We start from the raw sequence: 26,240 nt of genomic DNA, 5'->3' as shown, positions 1-26,240 counted from the left end.
AAAATGGCGTCCGCTGATCTTCCGAGGACGTTTACTAGCTGTTCTGGCTGCAAAATGGCGTCCGCTGATCTTCCGAGGACGTTTACTAGCTGTTCTGGCTGCAAAATGGCGTCCGCTGATCTTCTGAGGACGTTACTAGCTGTTCTGGCAGCAAAATGGCGTCCGCTGATCTTCCGAGGACGTTTACTAGCTGTTCTGGCTGCAAAATGGCGTCCGCTGATCTTCTGAGGACGTTACTAGCTGTTCTGGCAGCAAAATGGCGTCCGCTGGCGAGCTACAGCTGTCTACCACCCGTGCTCCCTCTGCCGCCAGTGAAGAACACTGCCAACGTACACAACATGTCGTTTCCCGCCATAACCCGATCGCCTCTCCTCGTCTCGTGGTGACTGCGAATATTCGATGTTTTCTGCCTCACCTTTGCACCACCATCATGCTGCAAACAGCGTCATCGAAGCCTAAACCCCGAAAGAACCCGATGATGACCATTGCACAGGTGGAAGTGATTAAGAAGGCGGACAGTGGAAGGAAAAAGTGAGAGATTGGCAGTGAGTGTGACGTGTTCCTTGCCAGCAGCCCCCTTTTTTTTTTTTTTTTTTTTTTTTTTGGGGGGGCCGTGACCGCCCATATGTATTTTTCCCTATAGGTTATTAACCCTTTCATTGCTAAAAGCTTGCAGCGGGTATTAGGCGTATTTGCTGGTGGCGCTAAACGCTCGCTGCGACCTCCAGCCGCACTCAAATCTCCCGCTTATGAGAGTGTTCCGACACTAATTCTCACAACACAGGATTGCCAATTGAGTGGATTCTTCACTAAATTTGGTGGAAAATCATGTCAGCCCAGCACGGAAAATCTACGAACGAGCAACTGGTGGATGTTAATTGTTGACCAATATAGTGACATTTTTGCATAGCTGCACCTATCACATGACTGATATTTTGACCAAATAGTTATAAATTTAGCAGCTGGCAATGGTGCCCTGCCAGCCATCAAGAGATCTACAGTAGTTGCCTTACGGCTGACCGTCACGCACTTATAAATGTACGTCCTCACAGGCAACACCCCCCTGAACGTGCCTGTACTTTCTCAGGAGAGGCTTACATTACTGAATTGTATAGATCTTGGCCTCCTCTTTCCAATGGTGTTTTTGTTTTTTTAGCTGTGATAAATAGTTTTTGAGATACAGAGGTTAAAAGAGCGATCACTAGCGTCACTTGCTGGTGGTGCTAAAAGCTCGCTGCGAGCGCCAGTTGCACTCACAGCAAAAAACACCACCTGAACGTGCCTGTACCTTCGCAGGAGAGGCTTACATATCCGAATCTTACAGATCTTGGCCTCCTCTTTCCAATGGTGTTTTTGTTTTGTAACTGTGATGAATAGTTTTTGAGATATAGCGGTTAAAATAGATCCCCTTCCCCTGCTGGGGTGCCCGAGCGCGCCTGAGGGGATAGTTTCGTTGCGAGCGCTTAGCAATGAAAGGGTTAAGTTCGCCATTTGCGCACCTTCAGACCGCCCATATGTGCGCAAATGGTGAGGTTTGACTGTAGTATGTAATCAATATTCTATGTCCTTATCATGATCTTTTCTTTTTCAACAGCTGCAGCACTTTACTACCTTGCAGAGCTCGTAGAGGAATATACAAGCACAGTTGCCAAAGTCATCAGATACTGGATTTGGGCAAGTAATCTATTTCATAAATCACAACATATTATCATAGGACTGGTTGAATATATATATATATATATATATATATATATATATATATATATATATATATATATATATATATATAGATATATATATATACTTGGGTTAAAGGCCATTGAGGATATATGCTTTATTAGAGTCGACAGCAGATTTTGAGTTGTTCTCTTTATAAGTTGTTTTTTTCTATTTCACGCACTGTGGCGCGGCCTTCTGGTTGAAGGTAACGCAGATCCATTTCTCGAGACGTCTTTTGGCCTATGTGGCCATCTTCAGGAGACATTCTCTTCGTTGTGGTTGGAGGAGGAATGACTGAGCTGCTTCTTCTTCTTCGTGGGATTTACCCCCTAAATAGGGGGAACAGGCCTTTGTCTTACGACAGCCCGTCACAGGGGGGAACCCGCCGCTGGCGTGCGGCAGGTATAGGGACGCCTCCGCCGCCGCCACAGCCACGGGTAATAGCCGGTGAGCTGCTGGTTGGCGGGAGTTATATTGCCTCACTGAGCCTATGCAGTGGGGTGCGTGGCTCTCAGCCAATCAGCGCGCAGCTTTGTGCTCGATGTCTTTTTGTAGGGAGTGACATGTTGGGTTGCTGCTGGATGTTTATTACAGGTATCTAAGTGTAGATTAGCACTGCCTCGGTCATCTTGAGTCTCTTGTTGTTTTCTCTTGTCAATATTATAGTGTTATCCTCCATATGTTTTCTGTTCAGGATGAGTCCATGTTCACTGAGGTAGTGTCTTCTTATTGCCCCGTCGGTAAGGTGACAAAACCATAGACCTCATCTGTCGAGGCATAAACCACTCAGAAGACGAAGAAGAGCCACTCAGCATCCCCGAAACCTCACTATGCCTCCTCCTACAAGCATGTACTAAAGAAGCACCATTATACAGACCCAACGGCAAGATGTACGTGCAACGAGACAGTGTGGCCATGCAGTCACCCCTCGGCGTCCTCTTTGCCAAATTCTACATGGGCTCCATCGAAGAGAGGATATTCGCATGGCAGCCTGAACTCGAACCAAAAATCTATGCGAGATACGTCAATAACATCTTCATCAGCGTTGACACCGAAAACCATATCGACAAGTTGATCACCGAATTCAAGACCGACCCCTGCTTAAACTTCACGCATGAAATATAGCAGAACAAGAAGCTCCCTTTCCTAGACGTCATGGTGCACCGTGAGGACACATCCTATTCAACAGAAGTGTACATAAAAGCTACTAACCTCGGGTTCTGTCTCAATGGCATAAGCGAATGCAGTGTAACCAGTGCATTCGTCAAGAGGGCCCTCACACACACCTCCACATGGGCAGCCACGAATACCAAGCTTACGAGAGTTTCCTGGCTCCTCGTCAACAACAGTTACCCGCAGCAAGAAATCGACGACGCGATTAGACGATGACTTGACACCTTCATGAGTCATGAACCACAAGAGCAAGATACACCGAGCATCACCCTATACTACAAGAACACCACGTCGTCAGAATACAAAGAAGACAAGAAGGTCCTTAAGAACATCATCCACAACAACGTAAAACCTACCAACCCCGACACCAAGCTCGACCTCATCATCTACTACAAATCAAGAAAAACTACCAACCTGATCATGAAGAACAGTTGTTTACATTCAACAAGTCCACTACAAGAGGTGAACGTCATGTACCAGCACACATGTACTTTTGGTGACAGTAGTCGCCTACACTCCAGGTACATCGGCGTCACCACCAGGGCCCGAGAGAGGGGGGGAAGCTGGTATTTCAGCACCAGGGCCCGGCCTCATAGGGGGCCTGGCCGCCTGGGCATGATGTGTGCATGGGGAAATGAGAAGGGTGTGGGGAGGGAGTGGCAGAAGGGAGCGTTAGGTCAGGGCTTTGGTCAGGACATGACCATGTCGCCATGATACGCGGCGGTTTCCTATGGTGCGGCCGTTGCTCAGAATCAATTAACCGCGCCATACGCGACTCGACTGTATGTATGTATATATATATATATATATATATATATATATATATATATATATATATATATATATATATATATATATATATATATATATATATATATATATATATATATATATATATATATATATATATATATATATATATATATATATATATATATATATATATATATATATATATGGCCTCAACTCTCAGAAGGCTTATGGACCTGATGGAGTGCCTCCTATTGTCCTTAAAAACTGTGCTTCTGTGCTGACACCCTGCCTGGTCAAATTCTTTTGTCTCTGCCTATCAACATCTACCTTTCCTTCCTGCTGGAAGTATGCCTTTGTACAGCCTGTGCCTAAGAAGGGTGACCGTTCCAGTCCCTCAAACTACAGCCCTATAGTTTTACTTTCCTGTCTATCTAAAGCTTTTGAATCAATCCTTAACCAGAAGATTCAAAAGCACCTTTCCACTTCTAACCTTCTATCTGATCGCCAGTATGGGTTCCGCAAGGGGCGTTCTACTGGCGATCTTCTTGCTCTCTTAACTGACTCTTGGTCATCCTCTCTTAGCCATTTCAGTGAAACTTTCTCTGTTGCGCTAGACATATCGAAAGCCTTCGATAGAGTCTGGCACAAGTCTTTGCTTTCTAAACTGCCCTCTTTTGGATTCTATCCCTCTCTCTGTTGCTTTATCTCCAGTTTCCTTTCCGGCCGTTCTATCTCTGCGGTGGTAGACGGTCACTGTTCTTTCCCTAAACCTATCAACAATGGTGTTCCACAGGGCTCTGTCCTATCACCCACTCTCTTCCTGTTATTCATCAATGATCTTCTTTCCATAACAAACTGTCCGGTCCGATTCTAGGACTAAAGTATGTATGGAAATAGTTCGTATGCATAAAGTTCATACGCAATTGTTCGTAAGGGATAAAGTTTGTTTGAAAATAGTACGTACGCAAAAGTTCGTACGCTAAAGTTCGTATGCAGATGTTCGTATGGTATAAAGTACGTATGTAAAATATTCGTAACAACAAAAGTTCGTCGGGACAAAAGTTCGTATAGAAAAAGTTCGTATGGAAATATTTCGTATGAAATTGTTCGTAAGCAAAAAGTTCATACGCAAATGTACGTCAGGGACAAAAAATACGTCGGTAAAAGTTCGTACGCTAAAGTTCGTATACAGATGTTCGTATGGTATAAAGGATGTATGCAAAATATTCGTAATGACAAAAGTTCGTCGGGACAAAATTTCGTATAGAAAAAAAATCATGTGCAATTATTAAATGCGTAACTGTTCGTCAGGTATAAAATTCTTCTGGGTAAAGTAGTACGTACGGAAAAGTTCGTAAGCATGTTTGTATGGTAATAAGTCGCTATTCCTACACGAAGTTTTTCTATACGAACTTTTGTCCGAAACTCATGAAAAATGGGAGGGTGTCGCTGAGGGCCGACCCTGCCGACAACCACCATCACCACCGCCACCGCCTGCCTCGCCTTTGCCACCGACAACCAACATCATAACCTTACACTCTGCCGCCGCCGCCTTCCCGGTAACGCAAAATAATACACATTGACCACACAGACATGATGAGCCACTGCCTCCAGGAATTATTTCAAGAATAAAGATCTTGTCGCACAGTAAACTAAAATAGTTTCATACTGTACGACTGTTTTTCACCACTGGGAGACCTTTTGGTCGCTCAGTTATGTTAAACACACACACACACACACACACACACACACACACACCTCTCTCTCTCTCTCTCCCTCTCTCTCCCTCTCTCTCTCTCTCTGTGTATATATATATATATATATATATATATATATATATATATATATATATATATATATATATATATATATATATATATATATAGCTATATACAAACTATTTCCATACGTACTTTGTTCCTAGAATCAAACAAACTTTATTCTACGAATTATTGCCATACGAAGTTTTTTTCTATACCATACGAACTTTATCTCTGACGAATATTTGCGTACGAACAGTTGCGTACGAGCATTTGCATACGAACTTTTTCCATACAAACTTTTACGTGTATGAACATTTTTCTAATGAACATTTGCACGACGAACATTTAACTTTACGATTTTTTTCCATTACGAACTTTTGGCATGACGAACTTTATACCCTACGTACTTTATCCTGACGTACTTTAGGCAAACGAACTTTTTCCTACGAATTATTGCCGTACAAAGTTTTTCTATACGAACTTTTGTCCAGAACCCGTCCTGTCCACTCATACGCCGACGACTCCACCCTGCATTATTCAACTTCTTTCAATAGAAGACTCTCTCAACAGGAAGTACATGACTCCAGACTGGAGGCTGCAGAACGCTTAACCTCAGACCTTGCTATGATTTCCGATTGGGGCAGAAGGAACCTTGTGTCCTTCAATGCCTCAAAAACTCAATTTCTCCACCTGTCAACTCGACACAATCTTCCAAACACCTATCCCCTATTCTTCGACAACACTCAGCTATCACCATCTTCAACACTAAACATCCTCGGTCTATCCTTTACTCAAAATCTCAACTGGAAACTTCACATCTCCTCTCTCGCTAAATCAGCTTCCTCGAGGTTGGGCGTTCTGTATCGTCTCCGCCAGTTCTTCTCCCCCGCGCAGTTGCTCTCCATATACAGGGGCCTTGTCCACCCTCGTATGGAGTATGCATCTCACACGTGGGGGGGCTCCACTCACACAGCTCTTCTGGACAGAGTGGAGGCTAAGGCTCTTCATCTCATCAGGTCTCCTCCTCCTACTGATAGTCTCCTACCTCTTAAATTCCGTCGCGATGTTGCCTCTCTATCGATATTTCCACGCTGACTGCTCTTCTGAACTTGCTAACTGCATGCCTCCCCTGCTCCCGCAGCCCCGCTGCACACGACTTTCAACTCATGCTCATCCCTATACTGTCCAAACCCCTTATGCAAGAGTTAACCAGCATCTTCACTCTTTCATCCCTCACGCTGGTAAACTCTGGAACAATCTTCCTTCATCTGTATTTCCTCCTGCCTACGACTTGAACTCTTTCAAGAGAAGGGTATCAGGACACCTCTCCTCCTGAAATTGACCTCTCTTTTGGCCACCTCTTTTGATTCTTTTTTAAGGAGCAGCGAGTTCCGGGCTTTTTTTTTATTATTGTTTCCTTTTTTTGTGTGCCCTTGAGCTGCCTCCTTTATATATATATATATATATATATATATATATATATATATATATATATATATATATATATATATATATATATATATATATATATATATATATATATATATATATATATATATATATATATATATATATATATATATATATATACACACACACACACACATGACCTTGCTGCTCCAGAGAGACCTGGACACAGTGTGGGAGTGGAGCAGGAAGTGGGAAATGAAATTTAATACCAAAAAGTGCAGTGTTATTGAATTGGAAAAGAGTGGAATGAGAGTAGAGGGACATTATAAGATGGGTAAGGATAAGTTAGACAAGAAGAAAGAAGAAAGAGACCTTGGAGTGATGATCACAGAAAACTTGTCTCCAGAAAGACATGTGAATAAAATATCAGCTGAGACATACAACCTGTGGAGGAACAAAAGAGCAGCATTCACATACCTTGATGAGGACATGGTAAAGAAATTAATTGTGACCTTGATACGCCCTAGACTAGAATATGCATCAGTGGCTTGGTCGCCATCACTTAAGAAACACGTTAGAAAACTGGAGAGGATACAGAGAGCAGCAACAAAAATGGCACCTAGGCTGAGTGACCTGCCTTATGAAGAAAGATTGCTGAGACTGAACCTCCCTACAATGGAAATTAGAAGAGAAAGAGAAGATTTAATAGCGGTGTATAGGGTGATGAATGGTCTTGAGAAATTGGATAGAAATGACCTTTTGATAAGAGAAGAGAGAAACTTAAGAAGAAATGGAAAACTGTTGAGAAAAGGAATTTGTAGAAGAGACATCAAGAAGAACAGCTTCCCGCAGGGATGTGTGGGGGTCTGGAATGGGCTGGAGAGGGAAGTGGTACAGGCTAAGTCAATAAGCGCATTTAACCTCTTCACTACGAGCTGTCAAATCGCGCGCCCTTCCCATATCCGAGTACTATACCCGAGAAGAAATAAAACACACACTGGCTGAAATGACCATGACGCAGTATACGCGTCACTCGGATATGCTACGAGAGACGAAATGACGCGTATACTGCGTCATCGGATGCAAGGGGTTAAGGCCAAATTAGACGGAAGTAGTTGGAAAGACAGGACAGCACGAGCATAGCTCCATTCCTGTGAATTACAACTAGGTAAAATACACACACACACACACACTCACACACACACGGTGCACGGAGCTCCGGGAGATTTTAACTTTTTAGCTTTTAGCTTTTTAGTTTTCTTATAACTTTTAGACTTAACGTTTTTATATATTTTATCCTGCTGGCGCTGGGAGGATGCGGGAGGACGGAGCCCCGAAGGATTATTTTAATTATTTTAACTTTTTAACTTTTTGACTTCTTGACTTTTAACGTTTTAGCTTTTAATTGTTTGCCTATTTTACCTTTAACCTGCGACATACAGGGGAGGGCGTTACTGGCGCTGTCCCCGGAAAGAGGTTGGGAGGAGGAGAAAGTGATATATTAGTGGATACAGGATTATAAACATTGAGAACCGGACCGAGCCCGAGATGGCTTTGTTTACGCCGCCATCACATAAACAAGAACTGGCGGCTGATTTCTCTGGATTCGAGGGAAACAGTGAGTTGCAAAATAGACTATTGCAGAGAAGGGTGAAAGGGTTGGAGAGTGATTTTGAAGTGGTGATGAAGATGGTGAGTGAGTTGAGAAGGGAGAGACAAGACGACAAGAGAAGAATAAATGATTTAGAAGCAGAAGTGAAGGAACTCTACATTCAGCTGATAAAATGCTCCGAGGGGATAAAGGAAAACATGGATTCGGTGGAAAAGATGAATAAGGAGCGGAATAAGTGGGAGGAGAAGCGAAGGGATGAAAAAGTGGAAGTGGAGCAAAGACTTAAGAATTTGGAACAGAAAGTTGATAATGGTGGAGAGATGGTGCAGAGTGGGAATGTACGGAGCTTTAAGGAGATTGTGGAGGAGCAGTTGGAGGAGAGGATGGCTGAGAAGGTGGTGAAAGTAATCAAAGAAAACGAGGCACTGGTAAGAGGCACGGTGGAGAAAAAGAAGAGCGTCATTGTGTTCGGGATCAAGGAGAAGACCCCAAACAAATCTGTGAGGGAAAACAACTTGAAAGATATAGCGAGGAAGATCGTACAGAGGGTACAAGAAGAGGGAAGAGACCTGGTGAAAGAAATAGATGACTGTCATAGGATTGGCAAATACAATGGAGAAAAAGATAGACCAATTAGGATTCGATTCAAGGCACAGAGCGAAGCAGAAGAGCCCCTGGCAGGAGCTTGGAAGCTAGCGGGAGAAGAAGACACCAAAATGATGTGGCTGAGGAAAGATCTGAATGAACAAGAGAGAGACAAGTTGAATGAACTTAGAGGTGAGGATCGTGATTTAAATGAGAAGAGATCGGAAGAAGAGAAGGAGGAGGTTTTTTTGGAGAGTAATGGATATGAAAGTGAGGAAGTGGTTCATGGTGACGAGAGAAAGGAGATAAGAAATCTAACAGGAAAGGAGGAAGGATGGAAAGTGTCATATACGAATATCAATGGAATAGTGTCATTGTGGATAGAGTTAAACGACTATTTGAGAGACAAAGAACCTGATATTGTGGGGCTGACGGAAACCAAGTTGTGTGACCCAGTTGAGGTGGTGGGGGTTGGAGAAGGTGAATACAATATATGGAAGAGAGACAGAAAGAGAAAACAGGGAGGAGGTGTGATATTGATGGTGCTGTCCAGAAGACCACCTATCAACCCGGACTCTAGATTCTAGGATTAAAGATGAGCTCCGGTAGGGCAGCATGAGCCAATGCAAGATGGCGCCACTATAAACACTCGCCTGCGCCACAACGGGCTGGGCCGACCATCAGGCCCCACCGGAAAAAAGCCTTAAGCCAACCATCAGGCCCCACCGGGAAGAAGCCGTAGGCCAACCATCAGGCCCCACCGGGAAGAAGCCTTAGGCCAACCATCAGGCCCCACCGGGAAGAAGCCTTAGGCCGACCATCAGGCCCCACCGGGAAGAAGCCTTGGGCTGACCATCAGGATCCACTGGGAAGAAGCCTACCAGCGCAATAGGCCATGACGTAAAAAAAAAAGGGGGGGGGGGGAGGCATTAAGGTGGAGAAGGTGATTGAGGGTGAAGGCTGGGCAGAGGTACTGAAAGTGGAAACTGTGGGTGCTGAAGGAAGAAGGAGGCAGTATGTAGTAGGGTATGTGCCACCAAGAACCAATGCATGGAAGGCCCGAGAATATGAAGTAATGATACAAGACACAGTGAGTTGCTTGGATGGAATGTTAAGAGACAGTGAGAGAATAATTTTGATGGGCGATTTTAATTGCAAAGAAGTAGAATGGGAGGATTGGCAAACACAGGGAACAAAGAGTCGTGGGGAGGAAGACTCCTGCAACTGGCAATGGAACATGTGCTGACGCAATGGATTAAGGAACATACTAGATTCGGGAAAGAAGGAGAGGCATCAAGACTAGACCTGGTTTTTAGCAAGGAACCGGAAGTAATAGAAAATATTGAAATAGACTGCCCAATAGCTAAGAGTGACCATGCGATTGTGGAATTTGAAGTAAAAGAAAAGAGAAGGATTGACTGAAAAGAGGATCATAAAATAGGGAGAAGAAACTACTTTAAGGCAGACTTTGTTAATATGAGAACTTTTTTTGAGAATGCAAATTGGAGTGGGCTGTACAAAGCCAGGAGTATGCAAGACAAGTGGGAGGAGTTTTTAAAGCTGTACAAAGAAGCCGAGAATAGATATGTTCCAAAGGTAACCAAAAAGGATGTTGATAAAAAGGAGTGTTTTAACAAAAGATGCGAGGCGGCTTGAAAAAGAAAGGAGGAAGCCTGGAAGGGATGGAGGAGACGAGGAAGAATTAACGCATGGAACAATTTCAAACAAGCAAGGAATGAATATACAAAGATTAGAAGAGAAGAAAAACGGAAATATGAAAAAGATATAATCGACAAATGCAAAGACCAACCTAAATTATTTTATAGACATGTGAACGGCAAATTAAAGAATAGAGAAACAATCAATAAACTGAAAATGGATGTAACTACATATGAAGACCCAGCAGAGATGGCAGAAGTGATGAACAACAGCTTTCAAAAAGTTTTCACAAAGGAAGACGAATTCGTACAACCACCGGGCCAGGAAAGAGGAAGGGTTACGCAGGAGATACAGTTAACGGTGTAGGAGGTCAAGGAAAGCTTGAACAAGCTGGATGTAAGAAAGGCGACAGGGCCGGATGAAGTATCAGGGTGGATCCTGAAAGAATGTAGTGAGCAACTTGCAGAGAAACTGCACTCCATAATGAATGCCTCCCTGAGTGAAGGAAAGGTACCACAAGATTGGAAGAGAGCAAACATAGTACCAATATATAAAGGAGGAAAGAGAGAGGACCCATTAAATTATTAAATTACAGACCGGTATCACTCACTAGTGTGGGTAGTGGGGTAGTGGGGTGTGGTTGCGAAGATATGTGAGAGGCTGGTTAAAAACAGGTGGTCGGATTTTTTAGAAAGGGAGAGAATTATCTCGGATTGCCAGTTTGGATTCAGGAGAGGGAGATCTTGTGTCACCAACTTGTTATATTATTACTCAAGGGTGACAGATTTAATACAAGAGAGAGAAGGCTGGAGGGATGGAGTGTACCTGGATTTGAAAAAGGCATTCGACAAAGTACCACACAGAAGACTAATTTGGAAAATTAAAAATTGGGGTGGAGTGGGTGATGGACTGATTAAGTGGCTGGAGGACTTCCTAACTAACAGGGAAATGAGGACAATAATTAAGGACAAGGTTTCCAACTGGTGCCCAGTGAGGAGTGGTGTCCCACAAGGTTCAGTGCTGGCACCAATAATGTTTGCTGTTTATATAAATGATATGGTGGACGGAGTGACCAGCTATGTGAGTTTGTTTGCAGATGATGCAAAGCTATTGAGACGAGTCAATGATGTGAAAGACTGTGAGGCATTGCAGAGGGACCTGGACAAAATATGGGAGTGGAGTGGTACATGGCAAATGGAATTCAACCTTGGGAGATGTAAAAAAATAGAGTTTGGTAGGAGTGGTAGATGTGAATATGATTATAAGATGGGAAGTGAGATAATATGCAGAGGAGTGGAAGAAAAAGATTTGGGAGTGACTATTTCAGAGAACATGTCACCGGTCAAACACATCAACAGGATCACGGGACAAACTATGAATTTGCTGAGGAACATAAGGACTGCATTTATGTATTTGTACGAAGAGATGATGAAGAAAATAATAATTACAATGATAAGGCCAAGGTTGGAGTATGCAGCAGTGGTCTGGTCTCCTCAAAAAGAACATAAGAAAGCTGGAAAGAGTACAGAGAGCGGCAACTAAGATGGTACCGGAACTTAGGGATCGGACTTATGAGGGGAGGCTCAATAGCATGGGTCTCACAACCCTGGAGAGAAGAAGAGAAAGAGGAGACCTGATAGTGGTGTACAGGGTGGCGAGCGGGGTGGAGAATCTGGACAGAGAGGACCTGTATGTGTGGAGCGAGAGAGAAACGAGAGGACATTGAAAGAAGTTGAGGGCGATCACGTGTAGGCGAGATGTGAAAAAGTTTAACTTCCCAAACAGAAGCATTGAGCTATGGAATGGACTGGAGGAGGAGGTGGTTTGTGCAAGAAACATTCATGATTTTAAGGAAAAGTTGGATAAGAGAGGATATGGAGACGGGACAGCGCGAGCGTAGCTCTTTTCTCATATGTCACAACTAGGTAAATACACACACACACACACACACACACACACTATCCCCAGAAAAGCATGTAAACAAGTTATTTGGAGAAACCTACAGGATGATGCAAAATATAAGGGTATCATTCCATTATATGGACAAGGAAATGAAGAAAATTCTAACAACACTGATAAGACCAAAACTTGAATATGCTACAGTTGTTTGATCGCCTCACAAAAAGAAGGATATCAGAAAGTTGGAAAGAATACAGAGAATTGCAACTAAAATGGTCCCAGAACTTTTGAATATGACGTATGAAGACAGATTGAAGGAAATGGACTTGACGACATTGGAACAAAGAAGGGAGAGAGGAGAGCTGATCACACTGTATAAGTTGGTAAATAAGTTTGATGAGGTGGATAGATATGATCACTTCTCTACTGCAAGAACGCAGGGGCTGAGAGGACATGGAAAGAAACTTAATACAGGAACCTGTTTGAGTGACTTGAAAAAGTATAGTTTTCCACATAAAAGTGTTGACACATTGAAGAGCTTGCAGGAAGAAGTGGTGGAGGCAAGCAGTGTCCATCAAATGAAGGAAAGGCTGGATGAATGTAGATATAGAGACAGGACTATTAGAGCTTAGCTTGGGCCCTGTAGACTACAAATAGGTAAATACACACACACACACACACACACACACTATATGTATGTATACTTCTTTTCTTAGGTATTTTAGTAATGGACAGAAAAAGAATGGACAACATTGAAAACATAGTTGCTCCACACAGTATGCAGAGGCAGGTGATAAATCAAAATAATCATGTAATAGGAAGAAATTTATTATTTAAAAATTTCTGAGTAATATCATTTTTATATTAATAAAATTATGTGTTTTGAAGAAAATTTGAATGATATATCATACTGAAAGTATCATATTAGGTTTGGACCCCATTAACCAAGCCCTTTAAAAATTAAAACATGCTCATAAGGAGTTACACAATTTTTGCTTGATCTTGTGGTAATAACAGTAATTTTTGGTCAGCTTCATTAAAGATTACTGTTGTCAACAGTATTATTTTTTTAGATATAGATGGTCACATTATATAACTAGTTTGTTTTATGTTCCCTCATATTCAATATATTTTATACCCATGGTATTCATATGTAAGGAAAACATATGGTACATTATTAATCAATTTTAGTTGTCAGATCACATAGTTAATGAATAATTCCTTCATTTTTATAATCTACTTATTATTTATGATATTTTCTTCAACAGGTCACCATGGGATTATATATCCTACTCTTCATATTTGAGAGTTTGCCAACATCCATCATTGCTTGTGGCCTGGTGTCACAACTAGTCCACCTCTCCATTCTCAGAAATTTTCCATTTTTCTTCCTAACATCATTGCCATTCATCTTTGGCATAGGTAAGTGTGAGTTTACTTTATTTGCTGTTATGATTTGCCATTGAAACATAATGAATGCAAAGCCAGTGTGATCCTAAAATAAAATGGTAGCTAAAATATGAATTTTGTAAAATTTGATTTGTATAAATGTTGCAGTCTTGGGACTTTCAAGGAGAGCCTTTCCTAGGTTTAATGAATCTCTACAGGCACATATGGTTCTTGTTCTAAGGTGAAGACCACTAACTCCTCCTCAATGGCCCACACCTACTGTAACATCTAGGTATATCTTTCTTCATCATCATTATTTTTGATGGACACAAACTGATGTGCTGGTGTTCATTGGAAAGTCCTATATATTTTTTTCACGTGGTGAGGTTTTTTGGTGGCAGAATCTGATCTCCATTTATAATTGTACCAATCAAAGTGTGAACAAAGCACAATTATGTACTTCCCCCTTGCCCCTCCCACCAATTCTTCCAGATTTTCTTAACTAATATTACAAGAATCTCTTGCTCTCAGGTCACTTCAATCAAAATAGGCAATTCACTGCTTGCCTTGTGTGAATTTACTTAGCTGTACTAAAAAGATTTGAGCTAATCCAATGTTGCCCTGTCTCCATATCTGCTTTTATCCATTTGATAAATGAGGCAGTTGATGATCCTCCGAGAGGCTCAGGATGTTCCAAGAGCCCATGCCCTCTGAAGATTTACCCGAGACCTGGTTCTACACTATAATTATATTCATAGAGGCTTAAAAATTTTAATATCAAGTTTTCTACATTCAAAGCTTTTGCAGAGTGTAAAGACTTTCCTTAAGCTTATAATCTTGCGTGCTGCTCCTCATTCTCCCACACAATTCTTATCTAATTGATCTTCATCATCATACATCTCCCCTCCATGCCATATATTTTTCAGAGGAATGCTGAGTTTTATGTCTAACAATGGTTTCTTTCTCTTTTCAGTTTTGTTTTTTGCCAATCATTATCTTGCCTTCTCCTACTTCAGCTCATTTTATTACCCAGCATCAGAGGTAAGAGTACCCAGTAATAGCAGTTGGGGATCCACAAGGGTACAGATATTTGATATTAAGGACTCAACTATAAAAAAAAGATACTATATATTTGAATAATCATAGGTAGATTTTCCTGGAGACATAAAAATATATAGTGTGTGTGTGTGTGTGTATTTACCTAGTTGTATTTACCTAGTTGTAGTTTTACAGGGCCTGGGCTTACGCTCGTGTGGTCCCGTCTCCGTATCTGTATTCGTCCAACTTTTCCTTAAAGTTTTGCACACTCTTCGCTGATACTACATCCTCACTTAATCTGTTCCAAACCTCTATATTTCTTTATATCTCTCAAACATCTTCCCTTCCTCAATTTTTTACTGTGTCCTCTTGTGTTCCTGGTGTTTATTCCTTCTCTTAATAGTAACTCCTCATTGTCTAATTCTTCCATTTTACTCAATAATTTATAAATTTGTATTAGGTCTCCCCTTTCTCTTCTTTGCTCCAGTGTTGATAGATCCATTTCCTTTAATCTTTCTTCATATGTCAATCCCTCCAGTTCTGGAACCATTTTTGTTGCCACCCTGTGTATTCTTTCTAGTTTTTTTGTGTGTTTCTTCTTATGGGAGACCGCACTGCCTCCACATATTCCAATTTTGGTCTAATCATAGTGGTTATTAACTTTTTCATCATATCCTTATCCATGTAGTGGAATGCTAATCCTATATTTCTCACCATTTTATATGTATCACCGAATGTCCTATTAACATGACTCTCAGGCTGTTGATTATCTTGTATTGTCACTTCCAGAGCTCTCTCTTGTACTTTCTTTAATATTTCTCCATCTCCCATTTTATATGTCCATTTTGGTCTCCCATCAATCACTCTTTCCCATTTCCATTACATGACATTTCTTCACATTGAATTCCATCTCCCATTTAATACTCCATTTCCAAATCTTGTTTAGGTCATCGTGCAGAATTTCACAGTCTTTACTGTTTCTTATATGTCTTTGTAGTTTTGCATCGTCTTCAAACTGGCTCATATAACTGTTTACTCCCTCTGGCATGTCATTTACATATACTAGGAAAAGTATTGTGCCAATACCGATCCTTGAGGCACTCCACTTTCTACAATTCTCCATTCTGATTTCATGTCCTTTACCACTGTTCTCATCTCTCTTCCCCTTAAGTAGCTTTCCATCCAATTTTTCATTTTCCCTTTCAATCCTCCTTTATTCTCCAACTTCCATAGTAGTCTTGTATGTGGAACTTTGTCGAACGCCTTCTTTAGGTCCAAGTAAACACAATCAACCCATCCATCCCTCTCCTGTATTTTGTCTGTCATTCTTGAGGAAAAGCTCAGTAAGTTTGTTACACATGAGCGCCCATTTCTAAAGCCATATTGTTTACTTGTAATTATATTATGCTCTTCTAGAAATCTCGTCCATTGTATCTTTATCACTTTCTCACATATTCTGCATACTACACTGGTCAGTGATACAGGTCTAGAGTTCAGGGGTTCTTACTTTTTTCCACTTTTGTATATGGGGACCACTTTGGCCCTCCGCCACTCCTTTGGCTCTTCACCAGTTGTTATTGAGCAGTTAACCCATTCAACACGAGGACGCATATACTGCGTCCCTGCTTGCCCTGTACCGTATCCGAGGACACGCATACTGCGTCCTGGCTCGCTTTAGCCAATATACGAGTTATTTTATCTCTATATTTATGATTACATCTCAAAGTTATCAATTAATTTATGTTTCTTTATGTGCACCATTTAATTTTGCCTTTTTTCATATATAATACATGATAAATATGTTGAGTTTATGGCTGAAAACTTGTTATATTCAATAGCGACATTTGAAATTTGGCGTGCGCAGCAATCTTGGATACGGCACGAGGCGCTGTTTTGGCCCGGCCGTAGTGAAGGGGTTAATGATATCATATACCGGTCCAACTGGCTGATTTCTACATTCTTTCAATATATAACCTGATACTCCATCCGGTCCTACTTCCTCTCTTCTAGATCCCCCATCATTTTATATATCTCTTCTTTAGCTACTATAACTTTTTCCATATGAACATCTATCTTGCTTTCTTGTGGTTCATTGAATTGTGATTCTTTTGTAAAAACTTGCTGGAACTTTTTGTTTAGTAGCTCAATCATGTCTTTAGGATCTTCGATTATCACATTCCTGTCACTCAATCTTTTTATTGTTTCCCTTGGTTTGTTTTTTCATTTATGAATCTGTAAAACAGTTTAGGTTGTTCCTTACACTTTTCTTCAATATCCTTTTCATATCCCTTCTCTTCTTCTCTCCTTATTTTCACGTACAGTAAAACCTCACCATTTGCGCACACACCATTTGCGCCCTCGCCATTTGCACGGCCTTAATTTGCGGCTATCGTCCCACCATTTGCGCAGGTGGTCTTGCCATTTGCGCACCTCTCCAGCTGTCCTGGCTGACGAGCTCCTTGCAACAGAAGATGAAAAGGAAGTTGTAGTGGTTATGGTGGCACAGAGGTGAAATGCAATGGAAACACTTATGTGTGTTTGTCTGGGCCGCCATATTTGCTGATGACGTCATCACAGCACCAAGGCGCTCCACCTCTCAAAGCCGGGAGGGAGCAGACGTGCCAAGAGGGCAATCCATGCTGCGGCGTCACGCGTTTGAGAGCTCTCGGAACATTCTGAAAGTCCCAATTCCTTCTCTCAAATGCAGCCCTGTGCTGCGTTTGAGAGAGGGAATCGGGCCGCCCGGACTGCCCTTGGTCCTCTCAAACGCGTGACGCCGCAGCACAAGTTGCCAACTCGGACCACGTGCTGCAGCCCGGTTTGGAAAGGTGGAGCACCTCCATGCTGTGAGGACGTCATCAGCAAATATGGCAGCCCAAACAAACATATATAGGTGCTTCCATTGCATTTCACCTCTCGGTGCCACCATAACCACTGCAGCTTCCTTTTAATCCTCTTTTGCAAGGAGCTCGTCGGCCAGGACAGCTAGTGATGCATGTTTAAATGTCATCATGAAGATCAGCGGACACCATTTTACTGCCAGAACAGCTAGAGAGAGAGCAGCGGACGCCATTTTGCTGCCAGTGAAACGCCGCTGGTCTCGTAGTGACTGCAATTATTTGATGTATTCTGCCTCACCCTTGCACCACCATCATACTGATCCATTAATCTGTTGTACAGGTACAGGTAACTCTCGATTTACGCGAGTATTGTGTCCCTGAAGAGGTCGCGTAAAACAAAAACATATCTATCGAAAAACAGATATTCACTTCATTCAGTGGAGAGAGAGAGAGAGAGAGAGAATATCCATATCACTGAGATATCCACTCAGGCACTCAGCCTCACTCGTGTGAGGAAGAAATGAGGGACATCATGAGCGACTGGCTGGTATTGGTACCTGTACCAAGCCGTCTGGTACCGGTACAGAGCAGTCTGGAACCGGTACCGTACCGTATAGCTGGTACCGGTACCTGCCCACCAATATTGTTGAGTAGCGTGGCAGCGTGGGTACTGTATTGTTGTTCAAGTGGCGCACGGGAAGAACTGAGCTCAGCTGTGTGGCCACGGCGCCGTGTGAGTCCAGTTGCGTGAGACATCTGGTGGCCACTCCATAAAATATCGCATATAAGTGAAAAAATGTGTAAATTAAACATTTATTTGGATTTTGGACCCCGTGTTATTTCAAAAATGTGTAAACCAAACTCGTGTAAATCGAGAGTTACCTGTAATTATTAATTTAATGTGTTTCCTGCCAGCACACCATTTTTTTTTTTTTTTTTTTTTTTTTTTTGCTGGTTGGGGGGGAAGGCTGGCCTGTGACCGCCCTTATGTATTTTTCCCCATAGGTTATTAAGTTTGCCATTTGCGCATTCGCCATTTGCGCACCATATGTGCTCAAATTGTGAGGTTTTACTGTATTCATTTCTTGCTATCTTAAAATCTTCTTTATTCCTTTGGTTTTTATTTCTTTTCAATCTTTTTCACGCTTTGTCTCTTTTTTTTCTTTTTATCCTAGCACATCTTGCATTAACCCTTTCATTGCTAAGCGCTCGCAACGAGACTACCCCCTCAGGCGCACTCGGGCACTCCAGCGGGGGAAGGAAATCTCTTTTAACCGCTGTATCTCAAAAACTATACATCACAGCTACAAAACAAAAACACCATTGGAAAGAGGAGGCCAAGGTCTATAAGATTCGGTTATGTAAGCCTCTCCTGCGAACATACATGCACCATCAGGGGGGGTTTTTTGCTGTGAGGGCGACTGGCGCTCACAGCGAGCTTTTAGCACCACCAGCATGTGACGCTAGTGCTCGCTCTTTTAACCTCTGTATCTCAAAAACTATTCATCACAGCTAAAAAACAAAAACACCATTGGAAAGAGGAGGCCAAGATCTATATGACTCGGTAATGTAAGCCTCTCCTGCGAAAGTACAGGCATGTTCAGGGGGTGTTGCCTGTGAAGACATACATTTATACGTGCGCGACGGTCAGCCGTAAGGCATCTAAAGTAGATCTCTTGATGATGGGGTGCTGGCAGGGCACCATTGCCAGCTGCTAAATTTATAACTATTTGGTCAAAATATCAGTCATGTGATAGGTGAAGCTATGCAAAAATGTCACTATATTGGACAACAATTAACATCCACCAGTTGCTCGTTTGTAGATTTTCCGCGCTGGGCTGACATGATTTTCCACCAAATTTAATGGAGAACCCACTCAATTGGCAATGCTGTGTTGTGAGAAATATTGTTGGAACACTCTCATACGCGGGAGATTTGAGTGCGGCTGGAGCTCACAGCGAGCGTTTAGCACCACCAGCAAATACACCTAACGCTCGCTGCGAGCGTTTAGCCATGAAAGGGTTAAACCAGTCCTTTCTTCCTTTTTCTTTAGGTTTGTATTCTGGTACAAATTCCATAACTCCTGATTTACACACCTCCATGAAAATATACTTTTCTTGCACCTCTCTTGTTCTCTTTAACTCATCCCAGTCTAGCTCTCCATAGTATTTCCGGAGATTTTCTACGTCTGCCTTCTAATAGTTTAACCTGTTTCTTTTATATGATTCATCCCCCTTACTTGTTTCAATCTCTATTATCATGTGGTCACACTTTCTCAGGGGGCATCCTTACCTCAATTCATTCATCAAGTGCATTCCCTTTGTTAACACCAGGTCCAGTCTCGCCGGTTCGTTGTCACTTCTGTGTCTCGTGTTTTCCTTCACCCATTGCATCATCAAGTTTTCCATCATCAATCTTAAAAATCTCTCTCCCCATGCCATTTCACCACCTCCACTTTCAAACATCTCCCAATTTACCTCCTTACAGTTAAAATCACCAACTAGCAAGACTCTTGTTTGCTTTGAGTAGTCTACTCAAACTCTGAGTGGTATCTTCAATCATGGTCTCATATTCTTCTTTACTCCATGAGTTAGTCCTTGGTGGTACATAGGTTGTTATTATCATCATCATTTCTCTGTTTTTGTTCTCCAGATTTACACTCACTATTTCCGCCTTTCCCTCTCCATATACTACTGATTTCACTAATAACTCCTTCCTCGTCATTATCAACACTCCTCCACCACCTTTTCCCTGTCTATCCTTCCTCCATACATTGAAGTTATTATCAAACACTATTTGGATGACCTCATTTAGTTTAGTTTCCATTAAGCATACAATCTTGGGCTCTCTTTCCTGTAAGTAGTCTTGTAATTCTAGTTTACTAGATATTATCCCGTCTACATTCGTATGCATCACACTGAATCCCTTATTTGTTTCAATCTTGTCTAGCTTCTGCTATCTTTCGACTTTTCCCTCATGTACCATTTCTTCACTCGATCTCCCATAACGCTCCAAAAAAATTCCTGTCTATCCTCTTCTGCTCTTTCATTATTTTTCTGTTTAGCCTCTGCTTGCAATTCATTCCATTTCTTTCTTTCATCTTCACATCTGTTTTTCTTTGTATATATTTCCTTACAATCTTACACTTCCCTTAGTTTAGTTGTTCTGTATAATATTTCCTCCACTACTTTCTGCGATTTCAATCTTAGTTTAACTGGCCTTGTTTTTCCTTCTATGTAAGGGCCCATCCTGTAGATTTCTTCCACTTCATCCTCAAGGTCTTTTATTTCATCATCATTTTAAGTTTTTCAGTAAATCTTTCACTGACTTTAGCTCTTCCTTCTCCCTTTTTGGCTTATAAGTTATGTTTTTCTCTTTCATTCTGAAAATTATAACTTTTTTCTTATCCACTACTTCTTTTACTAAATCTTCATTCTTTTTAATGATCTTGACCATCTCCTTTTCCACATTTTCCTTCTCCTTTAGTTGCTTCTCAATTATTTCCTTGAAGTCTACATTTGCTTTTTCGTGCTCTACTTTCCAGGTCTTTATTTCGCCCAGCACTTCCTCCCTAACTCTCTTTTCCTCCTTGTCCATTATCACTTTCAAGCCTTCATTTTATTTTTTTACTACTCCTAGTCCTTCCTTCATCATATTTTTGTATTTTGCCAGCTGTTTTTTCAACTCCTCATTCTCCTGAACTATAGTCTATTCATTTGGGCAAGGCTGCTCACGGTAGCTTAGGCCCGTACCAAGAGTCACGAAGGTTTAGCAACGAAGATCGAAGGGAAGGACGGTGCGTACCTATAGTCATTAGCATTTTTGGAACGAAGATCTGCGGGAGAGACGAAGGGAAGGCAAGGTCTGCCCCGTGTCTTCCCTCCGACCTTCGAGGAAAAATACGTTTATTTTCCAAATTTGGCGTGGCAAATAGTTGTGGTTCAGTTAAAACAACCTGAGAAAATATTTTCCCTAATTTGAAAGTCGTATATTATAGTTGCAGCGAATATGTTTGTCTTGTCTACAACAACGGCATACGCCTTCAAAGCACAGAGGTACCAGCCAGGCGGGAAGATTCATGGCTCACATTCTCCAATGATCTATGGTTTTTCAAATTCTTTCTCATTTCAGTTAAGACATCTGGCTCTGCAAGTGCAAACAAAGGGTATCTTAATAATTTACTGCATGTAAATAACGATTAATAATAAAAAAAAAACATGAAATAATAAATAATAACTGTTGAATGCGAAGCTAGGCTATTTCGAATATTAGGCTACCCATGTTATTTATACATGCAACATCAAAATTCCTTATGTATATGTGTTGCCTTCAGCTTCGATCCTCTGTTTTTATTATCTTACTAGAAGTGTGTTTCCTGGTTGTTAGGGTGATGCAACACAAAGGTTAAATTATGAGGTTTATTCACATTATGTTGGTATATAATGGTAGCGAGCTTATTGAAGTTAAGTAACAATATTATTTACAATTCATCATTCTGTTGGTAATGGTAGCGAGCTTACTGAAGTTAATTAACAATGCTATTGACAACTCATTCTTCTGTTGGTATTGGTAGCGAGCTTTTACCGAGTTACTTTACAATACTGATTACAACTCATCATTCCAATCACCAGTAGGGCATACCCATCACGGAACATTTGATAATAGAGAGAGAGAGAGAGAGAGAGAGAGAGAGAGAGAGAGATAGGTAGATAGATATAGTCCTGGCCATAGCTAACAAAACTACCCTAGTCAAGTTTCTATAAAATGTATCCCTTCAACCACCGATATGTGTTCACAAAGATGATCATGGGGGCAAGGTATTCGTGTGGGGTTAAGATACCAAGGGGATGATCATGAGCCCACACAAAAGGGGATGTTCACGTACTACATAGCGACACACAACAAGTGAAGTACCAGCTCAGTCAGTATGCTAGGGAACCTGTGGGGGTGAGGTCAAGATGGTGTGTGTCAATTCAACTCTTTAAGTAACATTAATATTGTATCAAGATAACACACTAACAAGCTTGGTCCTTGGAAGCTGGGTTCAACATACCTGTGGGGGTGAGGTCGAGATCGTGTGTGAAGGAGACTCCCTCACACCGTTGGCTTCTCACCCCCCCCCACTGCCCGCGGGCTAGCCATAGGCTAGTGAACGCATTTATCGGTGGTTTAGTTAACATACAATTGGCCTGGTCTACCAGTTCAGAAGGAGTTCTGAAGCAACTGGTTCTCTCACTCAATACAGGTGAAAAATTCTGCTCGTCAATCCTCCATGAAAAATATAACTAATGATCATTCGGCACCTTCGGCCGAGGCGTAGTCATGCCACCAGCTCCACATCTGGTTCGTCTGTCTGTCTTGCGGTTCGTAACCACCTGATTCACAAGCAACGCATCTGTTATTACAGGTTATCGATTTCTCAGTTTTCCCCGCATTACATATAGTATATCGTATGTCACTTTATATCCCTTTATGAGATGAAATATGAGTATCTGAAAGGCTATAGATCGTTCGAGTATGATCAAACTATACTGTTTGATATACAAGTTGTTTCTTTGTGTTCTTGTATGGTATATTATCGATGCAAATCTTCTATTTGCTGTTCATATACGATGGTTTGAGGATTTTTTGTATACACAAACATTCAAATGATCTTCACGCAATCACAAACTCACAATGCACAGGTGCCACATCTACGTTCATGAGTGGACAGACGGAATGAAACGGACAATATTATGGCTGTAATAGCACCATGGAGGTATTTTACCTCCATGAATAGCACTGTGTGTTTGTATGTGTGTGCGTGCATTAGATCTGGAAGGTGAAAAGAAGGTTGCAGTGTGTGTATGTGCATTTACCTTCCCGAGCGACTTGTGGTAAGGATTGAAGGCACGGTCTGAGGCCGTGCCTACATTGTCGAAGGGAAGGTACGCGGCTCGACTTTCGCGACTCTTGGTACGGGCCTTAGTCCCAGCGACTCCACTTCCCCCTTCTGGCTGGGTAGCTCCGAGCAGGATGATGTAACCTACTTGTCATGTTAAGTCATCATAAAATGGTAAGTAGTGATAACCAAATGTTAAGTAGTCAACATAAAATGATAAGTAGTAATAATAAAATGTTAAGTAGTCAACATAAAATGCATATCTAACAGCAGTTTGTGTCAGATATGCATTTTATGTTGACTACTTAACATTTTATTATCACTACTTAACATTTTATGTTGACTACTTAACATGACAAGTAGGTTACATCATCCTGCTCGGAGCTACCCAGCCAGAAGGGGGAAGTGGAGTCGCTGGGACTATGCTACCGTGAGTGGCCTTGCCCAAATGAATAGACTTTAGTTTCATCTCTCTATCTCCCAGACTTCTTACTCTTGATCTTAATTCACTATGTAATCTCTTACCTTGGAACTCGTCTTCTTCCATAGCTTTAACTCTCCCGACCCACGTATTTAACTTCTTCTCCACCAACAACATTCTTCTGAACATAGATGATTCCATATTGCCGAACCCTGAGAACGTAGGCTTAATGCTTTCATAACACTCGTCACTGTCGAAGCCTCCCATAGCTTCTCGAACTTTCCGTCTTGTTCCAGAACCTCTTCCGCCACCCTTTGGCGTCCACCACCCCTCCTCCTCCTCACTTATCCTACCCAAGCTTTTTAAGTTCTTTAGATGGGAGACAGACCACTAGCGCATCCCCGACCCTGTGTGTGTGTGTGTGTGTATTTACCTATTTGTATTTACCCATTTGTGGTTTACAGGGCCTGAGCTAAGCTCAGATAGTCCTGTCTCCTTGTCTATATTTATCCAACCTCTCCTTCATTTGATGGATATGCCCTTCCTCCACAATCTCCTTCTGTAGACCATTCCACTCATCTACACTTCTGTATAGGAAGTCGTACTTCTTTTTATCCTTCAGACATGTTCCCCTGTCACAACCAGGTCACTTCTATCCAATTCGTCCAATCTACTAATAAATTTATATAAAGCTATTATGTCTCCTCTTTGTCTCGTCCTTCATCAATTCCATTTCATCCAATCTGTTCCCATGTGGCAGACTCAAAATCTTCAGTACCATTTTGGTCGCTACCCTCTGTATCCTTTCCAGCTTCCTTATATCTTTTTTCCTGTGGGGGGACCAAAGCAATGCTGCATATTCCAATCTTGGTCTTATCATTGCCATTATGGTTTCTTTCATCATGTCTTTATCCATATAATGAAATGACATTCTAGTGTTTTGTAACAAATTATATGTCTAAATATTTATGTGTTTATCAGGGGTCAGTGTATCTTAAACAAGGGGTCAGTGTATCTTGAACAATCACTCCAAGGTCCCTTTTGTTGTTTACTGCATCTATTACTATCTCACCCATCTTATATGTTGCTATGGATCTGTTCTTGCTCTTTCCCATTCTCGTTATATGGCATTTTTTTGTTGAATTCCATTTCCCATTACTTACTCCATTCATGTATCTCATTTAAGTAGTTTTGAAGCCTCTCACAATCTTCTTTTCCTTTGTCCTTCTCAGGTGTTTGGCATCATCTGCAATTATACTCATATAGCTTGGCACTTCCTCCGGCATATCATTAATGTATATTAAGAACATTATTGGTGCCAACACCAAGCCATGTGGCACTCCACTCATTACTGTTCTCTGACTTTTCATCCCTCACAACCATTCTTATTTCTCTGTTCATCAAGTAATCCCTCATCTAGCTCCTTATACTTCCCCCGACTCCTCTATGTTCCAATTTCCGTAGTAATCTGTTATGTGGTACTTTGTTAAATGCTTTTTTAAATCCAAATATACGCAAATGGCTCATCCACCTCGCTCCTGTACAGTGTCAGTTACTTTCGAGTGAAAACAGACCAAGTTTGTAACACTTATCTTCCTTGTCGAAAACCTAATTGGCTGTCATTATTATTTTTTCATTTTCCAGATGGTCAACCCATTTCTTGTATTATTCTTTCACATAATTTACAAACAACACTTGTGACTGAGACCAGTCTATAATTTAGTAATTCTTCTCTGTTTCCCTTTTTATATATGGGAATCACATTGCACACACTTAAATGGGCTCATCGCCATCCAGTTTCTACTACTAAAAAAAGGTTTTAATTCGTTACACTTTGCCTTGTTGTAATTTCTCATCTTATATTTATGTTCTTTACAGTAATCTTGATAATTCTTCATCCAGTTCGACTTCCAGGATTTCATGGTCACTTTTTTTTTTCAGTAAAGGAAACAGTTCAAGGGAAAAAAAAAAAGAAACTAATGAAAAAAAAAACTGCTACTCACTGCTCCCACAAAAGAGTTGAGAGGAGTGGCCGAAAGAGAGGTCAATTTCAGGAGGAGAGGTGTCCTGATACCCTCCTCTTGAAAGAGTTCAAGTC

At 41.5% G+C, this 26,240-nt stretch overlaps 1 protein-coding gene across 1 annotated transcript in view; it reads left to right on the top strand.

Annotated features, from left to right (window-relative positions):
• The window catches only part of LOC127003894 (protein TEX261-like), a 61,097-nt gene that overhangs the window by 10,218 nt on the left and 24,639 nt on the right, over positions 1 to 26,240 (top strand). The window contains exons 2-4 of the mRNA XM_050871002.1: positions 1,595 to 1,674; positions 13,842 to 13,995; positions 14,936 to 15,003. Coding sequence (XP_050726959.1) covers positions 1,595 to 1,674; positions 13,842 to 13,995; positions 14,936 to 15,003 — 302 coding nt within the window. The remainder of the gene's footprint in view (positions 1 to 1,594; positions 1,675 to 13,841; positions 13,996 to 14,935; positions 15,004 to 26,240) is intronic.

The sequence above is a fragment of the Eriocheir sinensis genome, chromosome 3, assembly GCF_024679095.1.
Source record: "Eriocheir sinensis breed Jianghai 21 chromosome 3, ASM2467909v1, whole genome shotgun sequence".
Lineage (NCBI taxonomy): Eukaryota > Metazoa > Arthropoda > Malacostraca > Decapoda > Varunidae > Eriocheir > Eriocheir sinensis.
The sequence above is the reverse complement of the archived record's forward strand: the minus strand, read 5'-3'. Positions and strand labels throughout refer to the sequence as shown.